Below are 21,382 nucleotides of genomic sequence, written 5' to 3' on the forward strand. Positions count from 1 at the left end.
GTAGTGGTGGTGGTGGTGATGGTAGTAGTGGTAGTAGTAGTCGTCTCTTGTAGTTATTAGATGTTGACATTGGAAACATTGAATATAGTGAGATATAAAAGAGATATGACATTCAACAAATGTCTCTGGCAGAATTTCAACCAAAACAAATGCATGGTATGAACAGTGTTATTACCATTTGATGTTCTGGCATGGCATATTTTTTTGTGCATTGTCGTGTGTATTTTCTTCAAGCCTTCATTTAAGTATGTGAATTTGTATGTGTGTATTTAAAGATTGTATCTATCGTCTTCTAACTAAATTGAATATTAGACAAGATACATTTGGGAAACCTGTCAAACCTCCTGTCAAACCCTTCAGGTTGAATATTCGTCAAACAGATTGTTAAACAGAGTAGAACTTGATTGGCACAAATAGCATAAATGTCCATTCCCGTCAGGAGGACCCTGAGCTGCTCTTCAGTAATGCATCTTGTTCATGTGTGGTTTCCACATTAAATGAGTATGAATCTGAGATGATGGCTGAGGAACACATTTTCTGGTCCTCTCTTCTCAAGTCAGGCCATATCACTTTATATCTCTCACTTTAACCCTGATGAACTCATTATTGGAGTCTCCAAGGGTCTGTCGGTGGACCACTGAGTCTGTTGGAGAGCAGCACAATTCTACAGTATTGAATGTTTTCTTTGTGGTATAAATGAGGTCTCTGTAGAATTGCTCTGTTTCTGCTGAAAATGAATTGATTTTCGGACAACCTTCTGGAGTTCATTTAGCTTTTGATGTTAACTTCAGATGTTCCTCTTGTTACATCTCCTGTTTTGCTTGTTTGTTATTTATCTTTATCTGATAATATGTTGATTTGTTTGGTGAACAGACGGGCACTGTAGGAGAGCTGAATGTCATGCAAATTGCTTATGATGTGTACTGTTCCAACACTATGCATAATGGATGACGGAGAGTTCAATTAATATAGCATGTTTATAAACCTAGCTGTCTTACTTCATTAACATCCATGTTTATCTAAATTCAGTACCATGTCATTCCTTGCTCCGGTTTGAAGTCTCAATAAATTAGCTCGTATGAAAGTTCAGCATGCCGTGAATTTATCACATTAGAACGTATAAGATTTACTCCCTGCTGCCTTACTGCTGTGGAATTATGCACTTTGTAGAAACGCTGCAGGAATTTTTCCCAATTAATTCTCATGAGTTCAGTTCTAATTAGACATGCTTAAAGTTATATTACTTTTTAAAATTGGTCGCATCAAAGCAGAATGTATCTACAACATACGTGTTTTAAAACTAATGTCTGACTATATGTATTCAAATCAGAAGGAAAAAAATGTTTTCCCATAATATAATCTATAGAAGTTTTATTTAGTTATTTAGACTCAAGTGGACTGTTGTACTTGATTTAAGGGGCAGTTACATTTTACACACTTATATATACTTCTATATACGTATATATATATATATATATATATATATATATATATATATATATATATATATATATATATATATATATACTAAAATATAAAAGAAATAGCTGTAACCGATTTGGCTGTAGCATCTCCAGCTCTCATGGGTATGTGACCCCCGAGTATCACTCCTGATGATTTACACCAAAGCTATATAAAACACACACAAAAACAGACACACTCCAGGCCCAATGCCACCAAGCCTGGTCAATGGGAACAGCATCGTGTTTCATAACTACTTCAAAAAGTATAGTAAACGCTCAATCTTTTTTGAACGTTTTCGATCGGCCCGTGGGCAGCTGTGGCTCAGGAGGTAGAGGGGTCGGTGGTTCGATCCCCAGCAAGTCAGCATGTCGAAGTGTTCTTGGGCAAGATACTGAACCCCAAACTGCTCCCGATGGCCAACGGTGTGCGAGTGTGTGTGGTTATTTCTACTGACGAGCTGACGTGTACCTTGTATGGTAACCTCTGACTCTGTATGAATGTGTGTGAATGCTGACATGTGTTGTAAAGCGCTTTGAGTGGTCTCAAAGATTGGAAAAGCGCTATATAAATGCAGCCCATTTACCATTTACTTGTTTGCTCAGTAAATGGACTTGTTAACTAAACATTCATAGGGTCTCTCTTACACAAATGCTCCCTGTGCCTTCTCAGGGAAAAGCCCAGAACAAAAACAGATACATATGCAGTAAGTCCATACACTGACAAATGATTAATCGATGACCAAAATAGTTACTGATTCATTTTCCAAGTTGAAGCACAAATACCAAACATTAATTTGTTCCAGCTTCTGAACTGTGAGGATTTGATGTAAACTGAATGTCTTTGAGATTTTGGACTGTTGGTGTTACAAAACAAGACATTTGAAGACTGCTGAAGGAGATCGTAACGGCAATTTTTTTTTTAATTATTTCTTGACATTTAAATGACCAAACAATTTATTAAGTGAACAACTGGCAGATTAATTGACAATGAAAATAATTGATAGTTGCAACACTAATGTCCTGGTCGTAATTTAGCACACTACATATACACAGTATCATTCTTTCTCTTGCTCCTGCTGCTAATACTATAGTTCTGTCAAGTTAAACGCTGATGAGGCTCTCTGCTAATTTCAGACTCGTTTGTTGTCTAATAAAAGTAATAGGGTGCTTTTATTGATCCCTTGTTGCTCGTACAGTAAATGCACAGAGGATTAAACATAGTTCATCTGGTTGAAGCAGTTTGTTTTTATGCACTTAACTGTGTGTATCACATAAATGATTGCCTCAGGTCCTGCAGGATCCAAAGTCAGGTCCCATCTCCTCCTTTTTTTTTTACAACTCACTTTAAATGATCAAATTGTCAATTACCTCTCTCTTTTTTAGATTGTTGTTCTAGTAATAGAGTCAGTTTCTTCACATCTGTGCCAAACTGTGTATAGGATTGCATACTCACAAATGAGTATTTACTGATGTGACAGCTTGGCAATCATACAAATATTTCAGATTTATAGTCTCTACCCCCTCCAGTACAGTGGAATAGATGCTGTGCATCATTTGCACATTAAAATGAGAAGCCATTTCTCCTGCTCAGTAATGAGATCTGCTGGAATTATTATTATTTATTTTTTTCAAACGTGTGCAGTGTAAATATAAGATAGATATTTGGAATATAATGCACATCGCTTCTGACGTAGAAGCATATTTTGCATCGAGCTTCATACAATTTAATGTCGTACTTGACTGGTTCATCGTGCATGTTTGAGTTAATAAGCCAGGAAATGACAATAGGGCTGTATATTATACAATGCTTCAGTGATTTATTGTGCATGTTCAACCTAATAAGCCAGCAAATGAAAAAGGGACCTACTCCCATCCCTAATGTTTGTCTCCCAGATTTCCCAGCTGTTGTGCAGGTGTGACAGAAACACAGGACGATAATCAGCTTCTTCGTAATTGGGCAAATCTTCACTGCTGTCAGTGTGGACAGAAGGATGTCAGCAGCCGTCTCAGCAAACTTGTTCATTAAAGTAACTTCCTGTCTCTTACGACGCATCATTCTTGCAGATTAGTAGCAGCTGTTTTGTTTCATCATTAAGATCAATGCTACAATCAGTGTTCTCCTGCATCCTGTTAGTCATGCAGTCATTGTGCTGCTGTAGATGTCAGTGTCTTTATTTAAGGACGCTTCCAGTATTGATGATTACATTATAGAGTTTCAACAGATTGATAATATTTCATGGGGAATGTCACACGACCTGTTAGTCTACCGTACCTAACACCTGTTGTTGTTGTTGTTGTTGTTGTTGTTGTTGTTGTTATGATATTAGGTGAAAGATTCAGTATCTGCTCCAGGCAGGGAGAGTTTGATAACTTTATTCTAGGGCTGGGCGACATATCAATATTATATCAATATCGTGATATATGACTAGATATCGTCTTAGGTTTAGCATATCGTAGCATGGCATAATTGCTGTCTTTTCCTGGTTTTAAAAGGCTGCATTACAGTAAAGTGATGTCATTTTCTGAACTTACCACACTGTTCTAGCTGTTCTATTATTTACCTTTTCCCACTTAGTCATTGTATCCACATTACTGATGATTATTTTTCACAAACCTCTGTGTAGATATTTTGTTAAAAGCACCAGAATTAGCTAATGAGCTTCTTTCGCCTGTAGTCCCTTGGCAGGTTAGCACAAAAAAGGGTTCCAATGTTTTCAATACGGTGCTTCAGCACGCACTGCACAACACAACACGGGACAATACGACAAAATGCAATAAAATCCATAAATAAAGTAGAGTAGCATATATTGATACAGGCTTCAGAATAGCTGGTAGATTGAACTCAAGAATTCCCATGCACATTCATTAAAAAACACACAGAAACTGTAATCTTTCCCACTGTGTGTGTGTGTGTAGTGTGTGTAGTGCCTGTAAGGAGGCCGCCACGGGCTGTTTACATGATGGTGATCACTTTGGAAAATGATGTTGTATTGTCTGCTGTTGCTCAGGAGCAGTAAAGACAATCTCGCAATTGTTCTGCAGCAGAACTGGAAACACTTTCTTGGTTTTACAGCCCATCAAGCAGAAACTTAGTTCAATCGTAGTTGTGCTCGGTTCTGCTTGCAGCTGAAGAATAACATCTATTAATGTCACCTCAGCACCTTTTTTTTTTTTTTTTAAACAGTGGAGAGCGAAGCATTAACACGTTTTATTATTGCCACCTCCAACCTCCTAATCACTTTGTATTGTCCAAGCACAGCAGTACACTCTGCTGCTTACACTTCATCTTCACAATGCACCCGCCCTGTAGCAGAGGCATTCAAATGTTTGCATTTCCGAAGGCTCACAAGGCAGCCTGGTAGGTAGTCTTCATTGATTTCTTCGGGGAACACCAGGTTTACAGACGTGACATTTTATAGTCATGCCCTGTTTTTTTTGTTGTATTATAGATTCCACAGACAACTTCACATCTTATTTTGAGTACTTTGATTGTATTGATGTGGTGAGGTTACAGCGCTGCTTGGGATATTTCTTCTTTTTCTCTCTTTCATGGGCTTTCATCCCTCGTTCTCTCCCCACCCCCCGGCTATCGGAGTAATCTGTTCTTGTCTGTCACCTCTCTCAGCCCGATAAGAAAGGAAAGAGTCATGCTCCTGTCCAGGAACGGATGTTGCTCCTTAACAACATTGACACAAACACAAGTGCCTCTGCTCCATTTGTATAAAAATAGCTCCTGATAAAGGAAATAGAAATTGGCAAACGAAAGTCTGCAGTAAGATAATATGCTTATGTCCGCTGTGCATCTTTTTCTTTTGTCATTGCATGTAAAATACTATATATTCCGCAGCTGTTGATGCACACTAGTGTTGCATTAGTCTTTGTTTCATAGCATAGAGTCTAATTGTGCAATATTTTTAAATAGAGGCTTCTTAAGCATTCGGCAAGCCAAGCGCTTAAACTAATCTAGGGAAATGTAATTAAGCATTTAGCTGTAGTTTCTGAGTAAAGAATGTTGGAGTCATGACAAAACGGCTTTCACTTGTTGTTAGTACTATTCCGATCCCTTTCAATGTGCATGATTTGATGAGATGACTACATATAAGTGGTGATTTGTATCATATTTAATGAAGACATTGTGTCAGCGAGAGCTGCTTTTGTTGAACTCAGGACTCTGCGGTGGCGGGTGAATGTATGCCCCTGGGCCACCTGCATGACTCACAGTAAGCTATACTGACGTTGCCCTAGAGAGCTAGAGTTAAAACATTTCAATATCATTTTATTCTCACTCATTATGGGTCAAAACATGACGTGGTGTATGGAAAAGGGAGAATCCACTGTTAATGGTAAGCAGATGCAGTGCAGTCCCAGCATTGCTAAGCTACGTGCCTGACGTGCTGTTTGATTGCCTTCGATTGCTTTGTGGTGATTGGCAGTTTGACGTGGTTTGTGTTTGCGACTGGTCCGCTTTCATTGATTAGGTTAAGACCGACATGTCTTATCCCGATGAATGTGTGCGCAATCTGCTGGAATGGATTTATTAATCAAGTGGAACAAGGGAAGAATGTAATTGATCATATTCACATGAGAGTTCCTGCAGGTCAGAGCGACTTGATGAATATTCTCAGTCCTGTGGAGCATTTGGTGCAGTTTGACTCACAGGACTTAATCATGAGTACCACAAATTGTCGCATTTATATTAGCGCGAGGACCTGATTGGACTATAATACGGTTTGGATATGCATTACTCTTTTAGTCTTTGGTTGGAGTTTGAGTCACCTCTGCTGTGGATCGGGTTCAGGCTAGTTTTTCCAATTCAATTTTGGAGACACTAATTTGATTTGACAACCTCCGCTGCCACCACCTCGCTAAAGATATGGTCACCTGTTAGACACAAAGGCAACATAGATTCATTCCAAGCCATGAAATTGCATTGGATTTATTTGCAAAGCAGCCTTGTCTTTGTATGCATCGCAGGTCTTCAGGGTACTACATATGATGATCACATTTTAAAGGCAGCACAAAATTTGAACAACGCAATGCCCCTTTCAAATACCCTGTGCAGGAAAATGCCTGAGGTTGTCTGTCACCCAGTTTTGAAGGGTAATAAAATTACTTCCCTGTAACCGTATAAAGCCATCGCTCTTCAAGTTGAAGACATTACAGTCCGCCATTCATCAGACAGGTCACTTTGTTTTACATTGTTTAGCTTCTGTAACCTATTAATTGTTGCAAATAATAATATCTAATAGAAGATTCCTGTCAACCTAAAGGTGCCCTGTGGAGTTTTTCTTCCTCTTAACACTGTTTGATAAATACTGAAGCGAAACAGAAACCTTTTAGGTCCAACAATAAAACATAAGCTGCCTTTGTTTACGTGATAGTAGTCTTCTGTCTCACTGTCGTGACACGTTACAACCACAGTATCAGTGGATGATGTGGATTAAATACGATATCACAATGTCATTTTGGTAACACTTTATACTCAGGTACACATATTCACCATTAGTAGCATAAATTAGGCTCTTTATTAGTAATAGAACGCAGTATTATTGCCTTATTCTGCATGATCATATTCAACAACTACTATGCCATTAATACTCCTTAACATTCCAACAATAACCCCCGAATTACTGCTTATTGATGGTAAGTAAAGAAGATTTTGTACATGAATTATGATCTTAATATGCTTCATTCAGTACGGGACATACAAGGTACTTTAATAACACTTATTAAATATGGTCTATTCTTATGTAACAACACAAAACCACAAGTGTTAATAGTGTAGTAATAATGAAGTCTTGCTAACTCTTGTTGTTCCCCGTTCTAAAGTGAGGTGTTGCTCATCCATCATGAGTAGTTTGACACTTATTAACCCACACAGGTTACCTGTTCTCAGGTTGCCTCCTCTTCACACTTAGTATCACTTTATTAAAAAAAATAACTAGACCAGAGAAATGTTTTTGTCGACCTTATTGAAATAATTTCCTGATATATCAAGAAATTTCATCATATTGATGTAAAAAAAAAAAAAAACCTGCTTGAATCTGCGATATAGGCCTAATGCATCATGGGAATATTAAAGGCTGAAGTAATCGCTGATGGTAGATTATTTATATTATTTCCCATTAGGTATTATCCAACCCGTATTAACCTGTCAATGACGCTCGCATTCAAAAGTCATTTTTGGCAGGATTTTCAGCATTTATCTGTTTTTAATTAACATTTATTTATCAGAATATATCGAGGAGATTGAAAGAGAAATGGCAGAGGGAGTTTCTCCCATGTTTTTTTTTTATCTCCCATTAGGCCTGGCTGTCTTCAGGCCTCTTCTGTCATCTTTACATCTTCACTTTGTTGTTTTCTTTTCTGGTCTTAAATGAGATGTGGTGTAGTATAACACTCAGGGCACTCTTCACTGTGCCATCAGTAATCACCAGACCCTTACCAGCTTCATCATAATTAACAGATCAAAGAAGCGAAGAGAAGGGCAGTCATGCATTATTAAACACACTCTGCGTGTGCGTGCGTGTGTGCGCGGTAAGTCATTGAAGAATAGCATAGTGATCTTTAAGAGCACATTTCTCTACTTTCAGTAATTATTACGTTTTCCACTGATGCATACATCTTCATGCTCTTAAGTTCTTCTCACGTGGTCCAGATGACCCTGAAGGTGCTCTTCTGACGTACCAACATTCTCAGAAACACAAACATATAGATCTGCATTCAGGAGAAGATTAAGGTCAAAGAGGCAATTGTTCACCGAAGGCCTTTCTTTTCTCTACAATATGCTTTCCATGCATAAGTATAAGCATTTCACACATCCTTCCACATGGAAAATGGCAGACATCTCCTCCAATATTGTGTCTCGGCCTCAGAATCAGAAAGTAGTCAGCCACAATTATTTTGAGTTTCCTTTGGTTGGAGGACATGTACTGAAACTTAATTACGCTCATCCATCTGCTCAGCCACTTTGCGTTCAACAATGACATTATATTTTACACAAATTGTAGGTTTTTGAAATTCCTACTTTGTGGTAATGACTATCATCAGGTCGCTTTATTCATTGCCGCAATGTTCAAAGTTCAATTCGAGGTGGCTTAAATGTTCTATCACGTCATTTTGGCTCGTCAGCATCTCATCGGTCTATAAAAAGCAACCTTTTCTTTCTCTATTTGTCTCCATCCCTCATCTTTTTATCTGCCTCTTGAATTCGCTCTCTAGGGGCTGTGATAAACCTGTAGTTAGCTGTTAAAACCATGTGCATTTTGGACTAAATGGCCCCTAGCGTCTCTCCCTGCTGTTGGGGCTTACGGCCAATGGGCCTTAAAATGACTTAATTTCCTATCTGCCTCCTGAGGGAGCTTTTAGGGGAGCTAAAAGCCGGTCACAGCCCGCAGAGAGGGAGTATCAGTAAAGCCTTATGCTGGTGTGGACCCCAGCTGAATCAAAATCACTATCGCTTTAATTGCCACTGGGCAAAATTCACGCAGGACTGTATCATGGTGATCTAGTAATAGAGTTGCAAATTGTATGTCTGTCACAATTTTTAAAGAAATTTCTTGTTTTGTCAAAGCAACAGTTTAAAATGCCAATTTAACATCAAAGAAGGAAGAAAACCAGGAAATATTCAGATCTAAGAAGATGGAACCGGTGACTTTGGGGCATTTATGTTTGAAAAATACTTCCTTTGATTAAACTACTGATCAATTATCAAAACCGTTGCTTATTGATGGTAGTTGGCCAAAATGACTAATCAACTTATCATTTCAGCTCTACTGTCTTCTGCACTTTATGGAGATTTGTCCTGAAGCTTGAAACTGTAAAATCACATTTTAAAGTTCATGACCTCAGTGATACATTTCTAATATTATTTTCTTATTAAGTTGTCTTAATATGATGTTAATTTCACAATAAGTCTTGTGCATTTGGTAATTATGACCTATCCCCCACATTTGGAGATTCTAATGTTGACATCCTGTGTGAAGAGATAAATGTAACCTCCACCTGTAGCTCTACTTAAATCTCAACCAGGCTTAACCTGGCTTAACCAGACTTACACATATTAAGCTTTCATTTACATACTTCTACATTTGGATCTCCGTGTCATGAGGTCTACACATGATTTAGATTGTTCTGTTTATATAATTAGACATGGCATATGCAGGAGCTCAAGTGACATTGAGCCAACAGCTGAACATAATTTGTCTTATTTACTTCTTATCGCCATTGATTTTGACTTTGTCTGATCATTTGACTTTGGAATAAATTAAGTAAATGATGGGATTCAATTAGGTACTTTTCATTCCATGATGACAATTGGCTTCAAAACAGCAAAGCAGAGTGCTGTAGTCCATGTTTTCAGTTAAAAATATTTACCGGCATTCATCCTTCATTGGCAGTATCGTCCCTGGCTCACAATCCTTCTCTCTGGCAAGGTTAACTTATGTGTTTGTGAGTATCTGTGCCTCGGTGTGTGCTCGTATCCCTGTGTTGATTTTTCTTAGCAGCTGTTTGCTATTCCTCCCTCACATCTATATATCGATGTGATGGTATAGGATGGTTCCTTTTTAAGGGAAGCCAAGGCTGACTCTTACCCTCAAGGTCACTTTGCCGTACCAAAATCAAAAGCCCTCAGTGATTGATGCTCAGAGCTGCAGGTCTGAAAAGCATAATTGATTCGTGGAGGAAAGAGTGCGTTTGTGTGAGCTGGGAAAATACGAAATAATGGATGGCAGTTAAGTCGATGCAGGACGTGCAACATAAAGAAGAAAAGAACATAGGGAGAGGGTGACACAGGAATTGGATGCTCTGAATGAATGGGAGAACAGGCAGTAAGATGAACTGAAGGGTCTATGACTATTGTCAGCAGGGTCTGAAGGCCACGGCAGAGGATTTAACTTGTCGCAGCACTTACAGTCAAATGTGCAGCTCTTTGAATGTGAGCCTTTACAGTCAATATGAACTCTGCCCTCCAGTGATGAACAGAAATTAATTCTGTTGAAATGTCTTTGTAGGCTGTTGACCTCCAATGATTTCCCATCAAAGGTCAATTCCTGGTTGTGTTTTCACTCACAATTCATTAGATTGAAAGGGAGGACAAATGAACATTGATTTATTTATTTTTTTAATGTCGGCCATATTTTTTCAGGAAATAGTGAAGTGACTAATTTACTATTATTATTTTTATATATATATATATATATTATTATATATATATATATATATTATTATATATATATATATATTATTATATTATTATATATTTTTTAATATATATTATTATATTATATTATATAGTAGTACTAGTATTTGGATAAAAGCTGTTATGGTACAGAATTTGAAATATCATACATGTGTAATAATGTATATCCTATAGTAATACACGTACATCCTGATGGAGAGGATTTTCATCATCATTTGGGCTCTGGGAAAATGCGATGGGCTGTTTTCATTGTTTAATGACATTTTAAAGACCAAATCAAAAGATTTTAATGAAATATTATAATAATTTTCGATAATTAAAATAATAGTTAACTTGCCCTGGTTGTGATATTTGTAATCTTGTTGATTTTAATGAACTAGGAGATTCAAATAAGCTTCACTAACTTTAACGCAGCATTTAAGACCTGGAAAAGACACAACTGAGGATACATCTCAATGTTACAATTACCAGGTCCCAGACCATGTTGAATTCTGTATCATTATTCATGACACCAACAACATATTGATTTTTTTCCTAGCTCATCATTATTTGTTTAGCCAAGCAAGGACTCAGACATAGGAGATCACCTGTCAAACCTTGACCGAGTGTATCCCAGAGCACTGCAGTTAATATACTGTAAACTGGAAATAAAGCTGCTATAAAACAGCTCGCCACCTCTCCTCGCCCCTCCTCATTTTAAGTTCTCTGAAGTGTCCCCAGTTAATAGGGTTGTGTTAGTTAACCAGCCTGTGAAGTCCTCGTCAGCAGCATTATCACAGCGACAAACAGACACAGGCAGGTTGTTATCAGGCCTCTCCACGGCAGTGACATCAGACAGCTCTGAAATTAGCAGCTCAGAGAGAGAGAGAGGAAAAGAGGCAAATAACATTATTACACAATGCCAGCTGTGTCTGAACACCAGGAATACCAGTAGAGTAGTTGTGCAAACAGACACACACACAGTTATGCACACAGAGCAGAGTGTTACCTCCACAGTAGGCTCTGCCACAGACCTTCTGGGGTGTGAAGTGTGTGCAGGGTGCAGCACTTCTCATTATTAACAGTAGTGTTGGCTTTGGCATCAGCAGAGAAGAGGGCAGCTTGGCTCAGCCAGCAGTCACAGCAATTTACAGGTCTGTCAGAGAGAAAGAGGTCGACCAGAGGAGAGAATTAAAGAGCATTTAGAGCTGTGAAATAGACGGCAGACTGGGAGAATGAGCCGCTGGTCGATGTAAGATGCGTTCGTGTTGACTTTACTGCAGGGTTTTTATTATGAGGATCTAATGTGTTTGCTTTCATTATGCAACACTTGGCATAAAACCATGAGTCTGGGGATGTGAGTTTGAGGTGATGTGTATGTATGTATGTATGTGTGTGTGTGTGTGTGTGTGTGTGTATTTGTCATGCTAAATTGGAGATTCTTCCCAGGTTTAGTAGCAGAGCGCCTGGCAAATGCCTGATCGCATCAGGATGTGTGCTTAGTGCCATGATAATCGTGTTTTATGCCGTTTTATTGTCTTACTCTGGTTTGCAAACCAAAGCTCCGACAGTTTACTGGATGGTTGTACATTTTGTATAGATATACGAATGCTTTCCATTGTTTTAAGCTGCTTCTGTCCAGCAAGAATTCTACCTTTCGTGTGACAGTCATACAGCAGCATTTCAAATCAACTATCACTGTCACTGAGACGGGAAGTGTCGAGAAGCAACACACGGCAACAACAGGATGAAGAGAGTCTTAATGACAGTGTTGTTGAAATCATTGTGGTGTCAGGCTGAGTGCAGGGTCACAGTGGGCTCCCCTCTCCTCTCCTCTCCCCTCAGACAGAACACAAAATTAAAGGATGATTTATAGAGAGGAGGAGGCGGCCCGAGATGCCATGACAGCACCACACTCTTCTTCTACCGCAGTCTTGACCCTTAAAGTGATTCCTCTCCTGGCATGACTCTGTATCATGATGATTTATAGCCAACAGGAATGATTTTGTGTGTGTCTTTCTGCAGAAGGGATCTGTAACATGACAATGGACTTCCAATGGATCGATGACGATGCCCATGTCGGACCCCAACGCCTGGGCAACAGCCATGAACAACCTGGGGATGCCTCCCATCGGGCTCACTGGACAGCAACTCATGCCAGGTACAGCACTACCTAAGCATCAACACTACACCCAAACCAGAAGCAAAGACGACTTTGTGTTGAAGGTTCATTTCAATACTCTACCGGCAGAGATACTCTAGGATTATATTTGACAGTTATTGGATTTAGGGGTTTATTTACAGGCATTCTTACTCTATTTTAATCTAGATGTTGTTAGACAAGAAATATGAAGCTTGGATTTTGTCATGATAGAAAATCTAATTCCTTTATTTATAGTATTAGGCAGTTTTACCTCTTTCTAGAAGCATACTATATATATTTTCACATTTGTTAGGGAATTTAACTTTTACATTTTAATGCAGATTTATTCACCTCAGAACTGCAGCTTTAGCTCGTACTCTGTTCCCATCAATGTCCCCTCTGGCTATTTTTCCTTTTAAGACGCAGCAAAATGTTGTTATTTAAAAAAGAAAAAAACAGATAGAAGACCTACATTTTAAGCTTGGATTTGTTTCCAAAAGCCTGTCCTATTGTTGCATCAGAATTAAAATGATCCATTTCAATCATTTAAAGTCTTTTTCTTATTGTTTGAGGGCAGATAGGTTTGTTGATTAGCAACATTATGTTTGAATGCATTGTGTATCTGCTAATGTGGCTTTTTAAAGGATAAAGAAGTGGATTCGCATGTGTTTGCTGCGTTGATCGTTTAAAAAGAAGTGTGTCGGTAAAAAACAGGATGAGTCACCAAGTTGGGACTGTGATGCTGCCTTAGGATGCTACGCAGACAAGCGAGCTCTGTCTGTTGGGATCTGTGGAAAAAGCAGCAGGTTTTGTTTTCAACCTTTTTTTAAGGCTGTGTGTTAAGATTTTATTATACCACAAATCACTGCACTTGCGTACTTCATGTTCAGTGCCATTGACAGCATTAAGATAAGTAAACTTGCCACCAAGCTGAAGTGAACATTTGAAAATATGATTTCCTGATACTCATTTTATGTAAAAAACCTGCTTCAGTTTCCAAGCGATCATCAGGATTTTACAACCAAGCACAAACGTATATTTTCCTACTTACGGCTCCTGTATTTATATGAGTTACTGTATGACAGGTAATGTGCGCACTAGATAGCTGAGCTCAGCACGCGACAAAGAAAGAAAGTCATTGGTTTAACCGCATGTGTTTAACAGTTGGGAACCTGCGACGTTTATAGGGATTAAAACGATCACATTTTATTCTTTTGATTATTTCTCCTGTATTATTACAACCTCAAGGAGCATTTAAGCACAAGGTTGAGCTACTGTATTCTGATCTGCCACTATGATATTCAGCCATAACGATTGCTCTGCTATCTATAACATTAGGTTCAGCTGCACCCTCCCACTCTCCATCTCTGAAGAGTTATTCTGCCATGTCTTTTCTCTATCCTCCAGTAGAAAGCCTTTCCCTAAAGCCTTTTATAAATCACTTCCCACTTCTTAGCTGAAATGCACTTTCATATTTGAAATATGTCGGGCGTGTGTGCGTGTGTGTGTGTGTGTGTGTGTGTGTGTACACACTTGGAGACGAACAGTCTCTCAAATGCACTCCTCAGGAAATATTAAGGGAAGAGCACACACACACACACACACACGCAGACAAGACATATTTCAAAAATGGTAATCAAAAAACCTTTCTACTGAGGAGAGAGAGACTTCATAAGTGGTAAAGATACTTGTCATAAAGGGAAGCAGAGAAACTGAACTTAATGTTGGAGGTGAAGATTGGATGCTGGACACACGCATCTATCTATCCAGGAGTCTGTTTTTCTGAAGAAGGTGCCTCTTGAACTTTATTTGCAGTGCTTTAAGGCCTTTTTTTTTTTACAGCCCACCTTTTAATGTGCTATAGCAGGAAAAGCACAGGTATTACTAATAACACTTATGATGGCTCTGTTCCTGTGTAAGTGTCATTAAGCCGTGCCAGTGATACAGCATGTGCAATGCCAGAGCCCGGAAACTCCAAATAAATTGCATGCAGCAATTAGTGATGTTATTAGCACCTGTGTTTGGCGAGTCGAAATGCCTGCTGTAAGAAAGGTCAAATAAACTGCTCTCGCATTTCATGAGACCCTCTGCCAGTTTTGGCCTACAGTCAAACTTAAAACCAGATGCTAGGCATGCATGTATCAGTGACAATGAAGCCGATCTGTTCGATTTCAATGTTATGTTTATACTAATGACTACTAAATGCATTATATGCTTGCATTTTAATTCCTGTTAATAAAAAAAGACATAATAGCAGTAGTAAGTAGTAGTAATAAGGTCTAATTTGTCCTGTAACAGGTGATTCAAACTAACCGAGTGAGGTAGAATCAAGCACAGTCTGTACACACTCACACAGTCCTGAGAAGAGCTCCAATCAGGCAGCACTAATTGAACTGTCCTGTGTGGGTTTACTGTGGGTGTGCACGGCCTTTGAGCCTCTACTCCTGTCAAACATCAGGTATCAGGAGTTGTTTCAGAGGCGTAGAGAGTAGTAAAGAGAGGAAAGACGGGAGGAGACCGTGATGGAAAGGGAGGAGACTCGGGGTTAAGAAGACAGTTGTGTCTTCCCTCGTAGATCACCTGGAATAACAGCTGGGCTTTCTCTACCTTTCCCACTTCTTCCTTCCTTTCTCCTTTCTGTTCCTTCTTCCTCCCTCCCTCCCTCAACAGCCTAAATTACCCGACGTCTCATTTATATCTCATTACAGCTGAGTCAGCCTCTGTAACCCAGAGACACATTAGAGCACATGCTGTTCATCTGCTCTTCACAGAGCTGAGCTCCTTTAAACACGTTGCTGAGCCACACAGACATGCTCCTCTGGGCTTTAACAGTACTTACTGTAAACCTGAAGGTGCCAGTCCAACAATTGACCAATCCAAAGTCCCGGACAAGCTCGACAGAAAGAAACGCGGCGAACTCCGGCTGTGTGGTTTTGTTTCACCAGGTGCCTCAGGAAAAATCTCATCAAGAAGCCGACAGCTTCCTATAAGGAGGAAGCAAACCTGGCTGACGTTGATGATCTGACATCAGGCTCACTCCTCCTGATGTGGCGTTAGCTAGCTAATAAGCTAGGATGTTTAGCTAACAACATTAGCTAACTTAAGATGTGATTATACAGTATACAATGTGATAACTTTACATTGTAGTGTTAGCTTTGAACAGACGTAGGTGTCCTTGGTGGTGATAGTGTCCAGCTGATGGTGAGGTATGCCGCTCGGCCCAATCCAGTCTTTACATCGGACAAAATATGGTTTTGGTTTTGGAAATGGGATAAGCACAACGCCTTCCACACATGTTGCCTTTACAGGCCCCCCCAGACACATCTTTTAACCATCTTCATACTTTGGCATAGCGTAAGTTTAGCAGGAAAGGGGGAAGTTAAACGAGGTTCTGCCAGATACCGAACAGAGCGAATATAGGCAGGACTTAGGAAGGATTGTTTGAAAAAAGTAATTACATAATGAATCAATAACTCATCATTTATTATCTCTCAGATGGACAATACAAATACTTGTGAAATATACATTCCCCAAATACGCCGCTGTGTTATCATCTCTCCACACATTTTCCATATATTACTTGTTTTTTCTACCCATGCTTATTTTTTTTACTTCACTCGAGCCAAATGAACTTGTTGAAGCCCAGGAGAAATGCATAAGTGGGAAGAGATCCACTTAAGCACTCTGGTCTTGCTTGCCTCTTTTTACAACTAGACATGAGGACGTAGAAGCTCGAGGTTAGCCACTAGCAACACCACAATATTAGAACAATTCATCTTTCATAAACTATTCAGTGCTGTATTAGAAATACGTCATGACATCTCTGCGAGCACTAAGCTTCTAGGCACACACTTTCACTGGATGTCACACACAGTCTTATGTTGTCTTGCTGCCAGGACTTGTTACCAGAGCACCTTGTGCCTTTGAAGTAATCCATGTGGATTAGTTATTGATTCTCCATCATGACCGTACATTATCTTTGTCTCCTTTTTAGTTTCACCTCTAAACTATAGGAGAGATCTCACTGTCCCTTCCCATTTGATATTTAAGTGTGTGTGTGTGCATGCGTGTACAGTGTGTCACATGTTTCCTGCATGTAGGTTTAAGTGGGTTTTTATGTGTCAGTTTCAGGCTCATTCATTAAAAGAAACTGCCTGAGCCGGAGTGCTTTCATGACACATTAGAGTCTGCCTTCGTTTCATCCACTGTGAGCCTGGAATGTATTTCTTCCCCACCGAGTCTTTCCCTGCCTCCAGCCAAGTGGATTTATCCAGACAGACAGCTGGATAAACAGACCACTGTGGGCAGAGCCTTTCACAATCTGCAGCCTCACAAAGCCTGGTGCACGTCTCCAATGATGACAGTTTTAGTTCTATAGATGGACCGGGCAATGGTTGCGTATGTTAGAAAGTTATTATTACATGTTTGTGTTAGCGATGTGTTTTTACAGAGGGGTTGAACTCAGGCCATAGACATGAGTCAGGTTTGTATGCACTGTGTGGTAAATGATGCACAAAGTACAGAGGCGTTTTGACGTCTTCTCTGAGACATAATCTTTGTTTGTACTTCATTTACACAGTATTGTCATTCTGTTTCTCTGTATCATAACTACATACTTCTGTTTATCTATTCCATGTCAGAGGGATCCTTCCTCTCTTGCTTTTACTGGGGTTCCCCTCCATTTTTTTTTCTCATCTGAATCAAGGCTATCATGATGGAGGCTGTCGTCTTTTGTACAGATTTAAAGATCCCTCTGAGGCAAATGTGTGCTTGGTGATTCTGACCCAGCCCAAGCTGTCTCATCCCAGAAAAAATCTCATGACATAAAGGGGGAATACCAGGGAAGAATTCAAGTAGGGACCCCACCCCTCCTCAGAGAGCATTAAAAACTAAAGGTGGAGAAATGACGACGCCAATCATAGCAGAAATCTCCAAATAACTCCAATACTAATGTCGTAAGTGCAATAGAATGAGCCAGAGTATTAAGTGCCATGTGTCCAAGATGTCAGTGATTTTTATGATATGTGTGACAGTCTACATGTTGGATAGCTGTTGGAGACAGCCCGCCTCATCCAAACAGCTCAGGGGAGAGGAGAAACCCAGAGTCCTGGAAACAAACAAGTTCCAACTCTGTTAGGTGATGAACTAGACTTCAGGACACAGCTGAATTTAAGGAATGTGTTATAGGCGTGGTAGGGTTTAGCATATCTCTGGAGGAACAGTCGTTGTGTATTGATCGCAGGTTGTGCACTCGCAATAGCTGCAGTCGGGAGAGTCTGGTTTGTATTATGATCGTACCGTGCATTATCAGTTTCATTTGTAATGATTGGTGCTATCCTGAACACTGTGTTCCAAATGTGGGGAGCATAGAATAACATTGTTTAAGTTGTAAAACCCTCGAGATGTAAATAATAAGGTGACCTCTGTTTAGCTCTCCGGGGAAGAGTTTAAACAGACCGGAGACAGTTCCTGTGGTTGCGGAAAACTTGAAAAGCCACAGCAGGGATTTCCATCTGCTCAAAGGAAGTCATAGCGAATGATCCAGGGTTCGGATACACCATGAGAATCATTTTTATATACATCCAAAAAGTGTCAGTTTTGAGTGAACGTCACCAAATAGCAAAATCACTGGATTTCCTTTTAGCTGATGCTTAGCCAAACTACGAGGACAAGCTAAATCCTCCGATGCTCAAAGTGTGTTTTATGTTATAAATGTTGCATGCGTAAGTCATGTCTTATGGATAGCAAGCTGTCGACCCTGCTGAGTAATATCACAGATAAAGTGTCAACTGTGAGAACGGAGCAGAAATAGGAACAGTAACGGCTAAAAAAATCAACATCTGGTTTCTACATCTTTGACATCTAACAGAGGCCGAGCGAGTATATCCTTTTCCAGGAGTGTTCACCGTTCCCAACCTTCATCAGCGTTCTCTCTCGCACATCCTGACTAAGCAGAACCAGATGCAAAGCTATAGAGTTCCTCTTGTGTATTACTGTCAAAATACAGAACTCCCAAGATGTTTTTTATTATAAGACACGTGACGGTATGTATTGTATAACTGTTCTTGTAGCCGGTTCCTCAGCATATTTGGCTTTGATCAAAAGACTCCAGTGGTTCTCCACCTTTTTTGTCTTGTGACCCCTTAGAATGAAGCAGTGTCTTCTTTGTTTGAAATCACTTTGCATTTGTTTAGAGAAGATCTGAAGTGGCGAATGTATCCAGTGTTTCACAGAAAAAGAAGTGTCATCGTGTGACCATTGAAATGTGTCCAATCCTAACTCCCAAATGTACTAGGGGGCCTTAAACACCAAACCACCTTTCAGTCAGGCTTAGAGAAAAGTAGCAGTAATGCTTCATTTATTTATTTATTTCTGTTACCAGACTTTCTCATTTTTGTGTTCGTCTGACCTTGAAAGTTAAATGTATTTTGTCTAACCAATAGCAGCCCAGTCCCGGCACAATGTCGTAGGCCTGTGTAATAGGCGTCTCTTATAATAATAGATGTCTAAAGTATGTTCACAGGAATGATGGGTTATATTAGCTATTTTGGTTTTCTTACATTTTAAGTCAAAGCTGCTCTTTAGACAAAAGGAAAAGACAAAAGATGCTGGACACACACACACACACACACACACACACACACACACACACCACCATAAGGCAAATATTTAGCATTTCACACACATGTATTTGCAAGGTTATCAGAATTAATGTAGATGCACATTCATATGCATGAATATATACACACACACACACACACACACACAACTCACACACCCTGGGGAATAGATAAGCAGGCTCCAGGGACAGACGACGGTTCTCTGAATAAACAACCACTCCTTTTGTCTGCTGCATCCCACTCGTTCTCATCCCTTTCCCCGCGGTTGCCACATACCCCTCCACCACTGTACACAAATACTCACACACACACACACACACACACACACACTCAAACCCACAGTGGAATATATGAGAACTTTATAGCCAATCATCTAAACCGTGCTCCTCATATGAATTTAGAGGGCACAAGACGCCCCAGATATGAATCGGGGTCCTCTCATTTTCACACATTAGCTCACCTGGATTAACATTAGGAAATACATTGGCTGACAGTCATTCCTTTGCCGTAAGCGTTTTCCAATCCTTGGACACTGAATGCCGTGTCCCTTTCTGCTGACAGCTCAGAAGCTGCACTGGTACGACGCCAGAGGTTTTTTGGCTGCATGTAGGCGAACAGAGTGGATATACAGTATGTCTAGGGAAAAGAAATACAGCAGTAGTTATATGGCTCCAGAAATGGGACTTTCTTCTCACCCATGGCAGCTATATTAGATTAGAGGCTAGATGTTGTTAAAGGCTAGATTTGTTATGGAGATTTGACTACAGAGGTGTCCAGTAATGATGACGGATTTTGGAAGCCAACATAAGGAAGTGGATTCGTATTTAGATATAACGCAATAAGGAAATGTAATAACTTTTATAAACAGGGAGGTTTTTATTTTTATTTATTATTATTCTGCCGACTGGAGAAAAATTGAGTCGGAGATGGTCATATAAAAAGACAAAGAGGGTAAGTCGGATATTGAGAGCAGCAGATTTCACGCCACTGGTAGAGTACCTAGTGGCGTGGCTAGCTCGCCTCATTAGAGAATAATATCCAGCCCCCTCCCTCCCTCCCTCCCTCTGCTGCTGTCTGCTAGAGGGACGTTTAGCCTGTAAACCAGAGGGGAGAGAGAGATATGTGGAGAGTAGGATGACATTAATAGTGAGGAGCTTCACACAATCAAATGTTTTTTCTTCTTCTTTCTCTTCTCTGCACCCGAGATTGATGGGCAGCTCCAAATGTAATTACTTTGTAACACCATGGTATAGATTGTTTAACATCACGTAGACGTTTTTGTATAAATAGGCTTAGAGGCCAGCTGTGTGTCTTATGTGTGCATGTGCACTCATGCGTGTTACTGTACAAGGAAAAGGTGTTAGCGGGGAGATGTTTGTGAGCTTCAGGTCTCTAAAATGAGTAAGAATAGAGACTGAGGCTCGTAGACGAGTGTGATGAAAAGGGTCACGTGTGGGTGGACCCAGCCCCAGGTTTCTTTTGTTGTTCTTCTTTAAGAGGACTCTTGTGCTCTCTAAATCTCTCTGTGAAGTTTCTATTGAATCAAAGAGCCCTGCTCTTCCTCTCCTTCATTGAGTGCACAGCATATTGGCTTGTAGTACATACTGTTTTTCCAGTAAAAAATGTCATTTCATTTTCAAAACGAATTGTATAACTTTAAATTATAACATGTCAAAAGCAGTTTTTCCCCCAAATCCAAAACAAAAGCCTAAAATTGCTCCTAAATTTGGGCTGCAACTAATTATTATTTTCATTATTAATTGTTTATTCTGTAAAATGCCCAAGGCTACATGTTTAAATAGTGTTGTTCAACCAAATACCCATAAAAATGTCAGTTTACTGTCGTGAAAGACTGAGAAACCTTATATTTGCATTTGAGAAGCTGGAATCACTGAATATTCTTAAATTATAGCTTAAATATTTAACTGATTCTAAAAATGGTTGCTGATTAATTTCCTGCCAAATCGATTAATCA

The 21,382-nt window shown here is 39.6% G+C and overlaps 1 protein-coding gene across 2 annotated transcripts in view; it reads left to right on the plus strand.

Moving 5' to 3' along the window:
- The window catches only part of enox2 (ecto-NOX disulfide-thiol exchanger 2), a 79,836-nt gene that overhangs the window by 18,345 nt on the left and 40,109 nt on the right, over positions 1 to 21,382 (plus strand). The window contains exon 2 of one of the 2 annotated variants that reach the window (XM_029441239.1): positions 12,670 to 12,805. In XM_029441239.1, coding sequence (XP_029297099.1) covers positions 12,709 to 12,805 — 97 coding nt within the window. In that variant the 5' untranslated portion in view covers positions 12,670 to 12,708. Of the gene's footprint in view, positions 1 to 12,669; positions 12,806 to 21,382 lie in introns of those variants that run through there. The other variant, XM_029441238.1, reaches the window with a different exon arrangement.

This window comes from Cottoperca gobio, chromosome 10, assembly GCF_900634415.1.
Source record: "Cottoperca gobio chromosome 10, fCotGob3.1, whole genome shotgun sequence".
Taxonomy (NCBI): domain Eukaryota; kingdom Metazoa; phylum Chordata; class Actinopteri; order Perciformes; family Bovichtidae; genus Cottoperca; species Cottoperca gobio.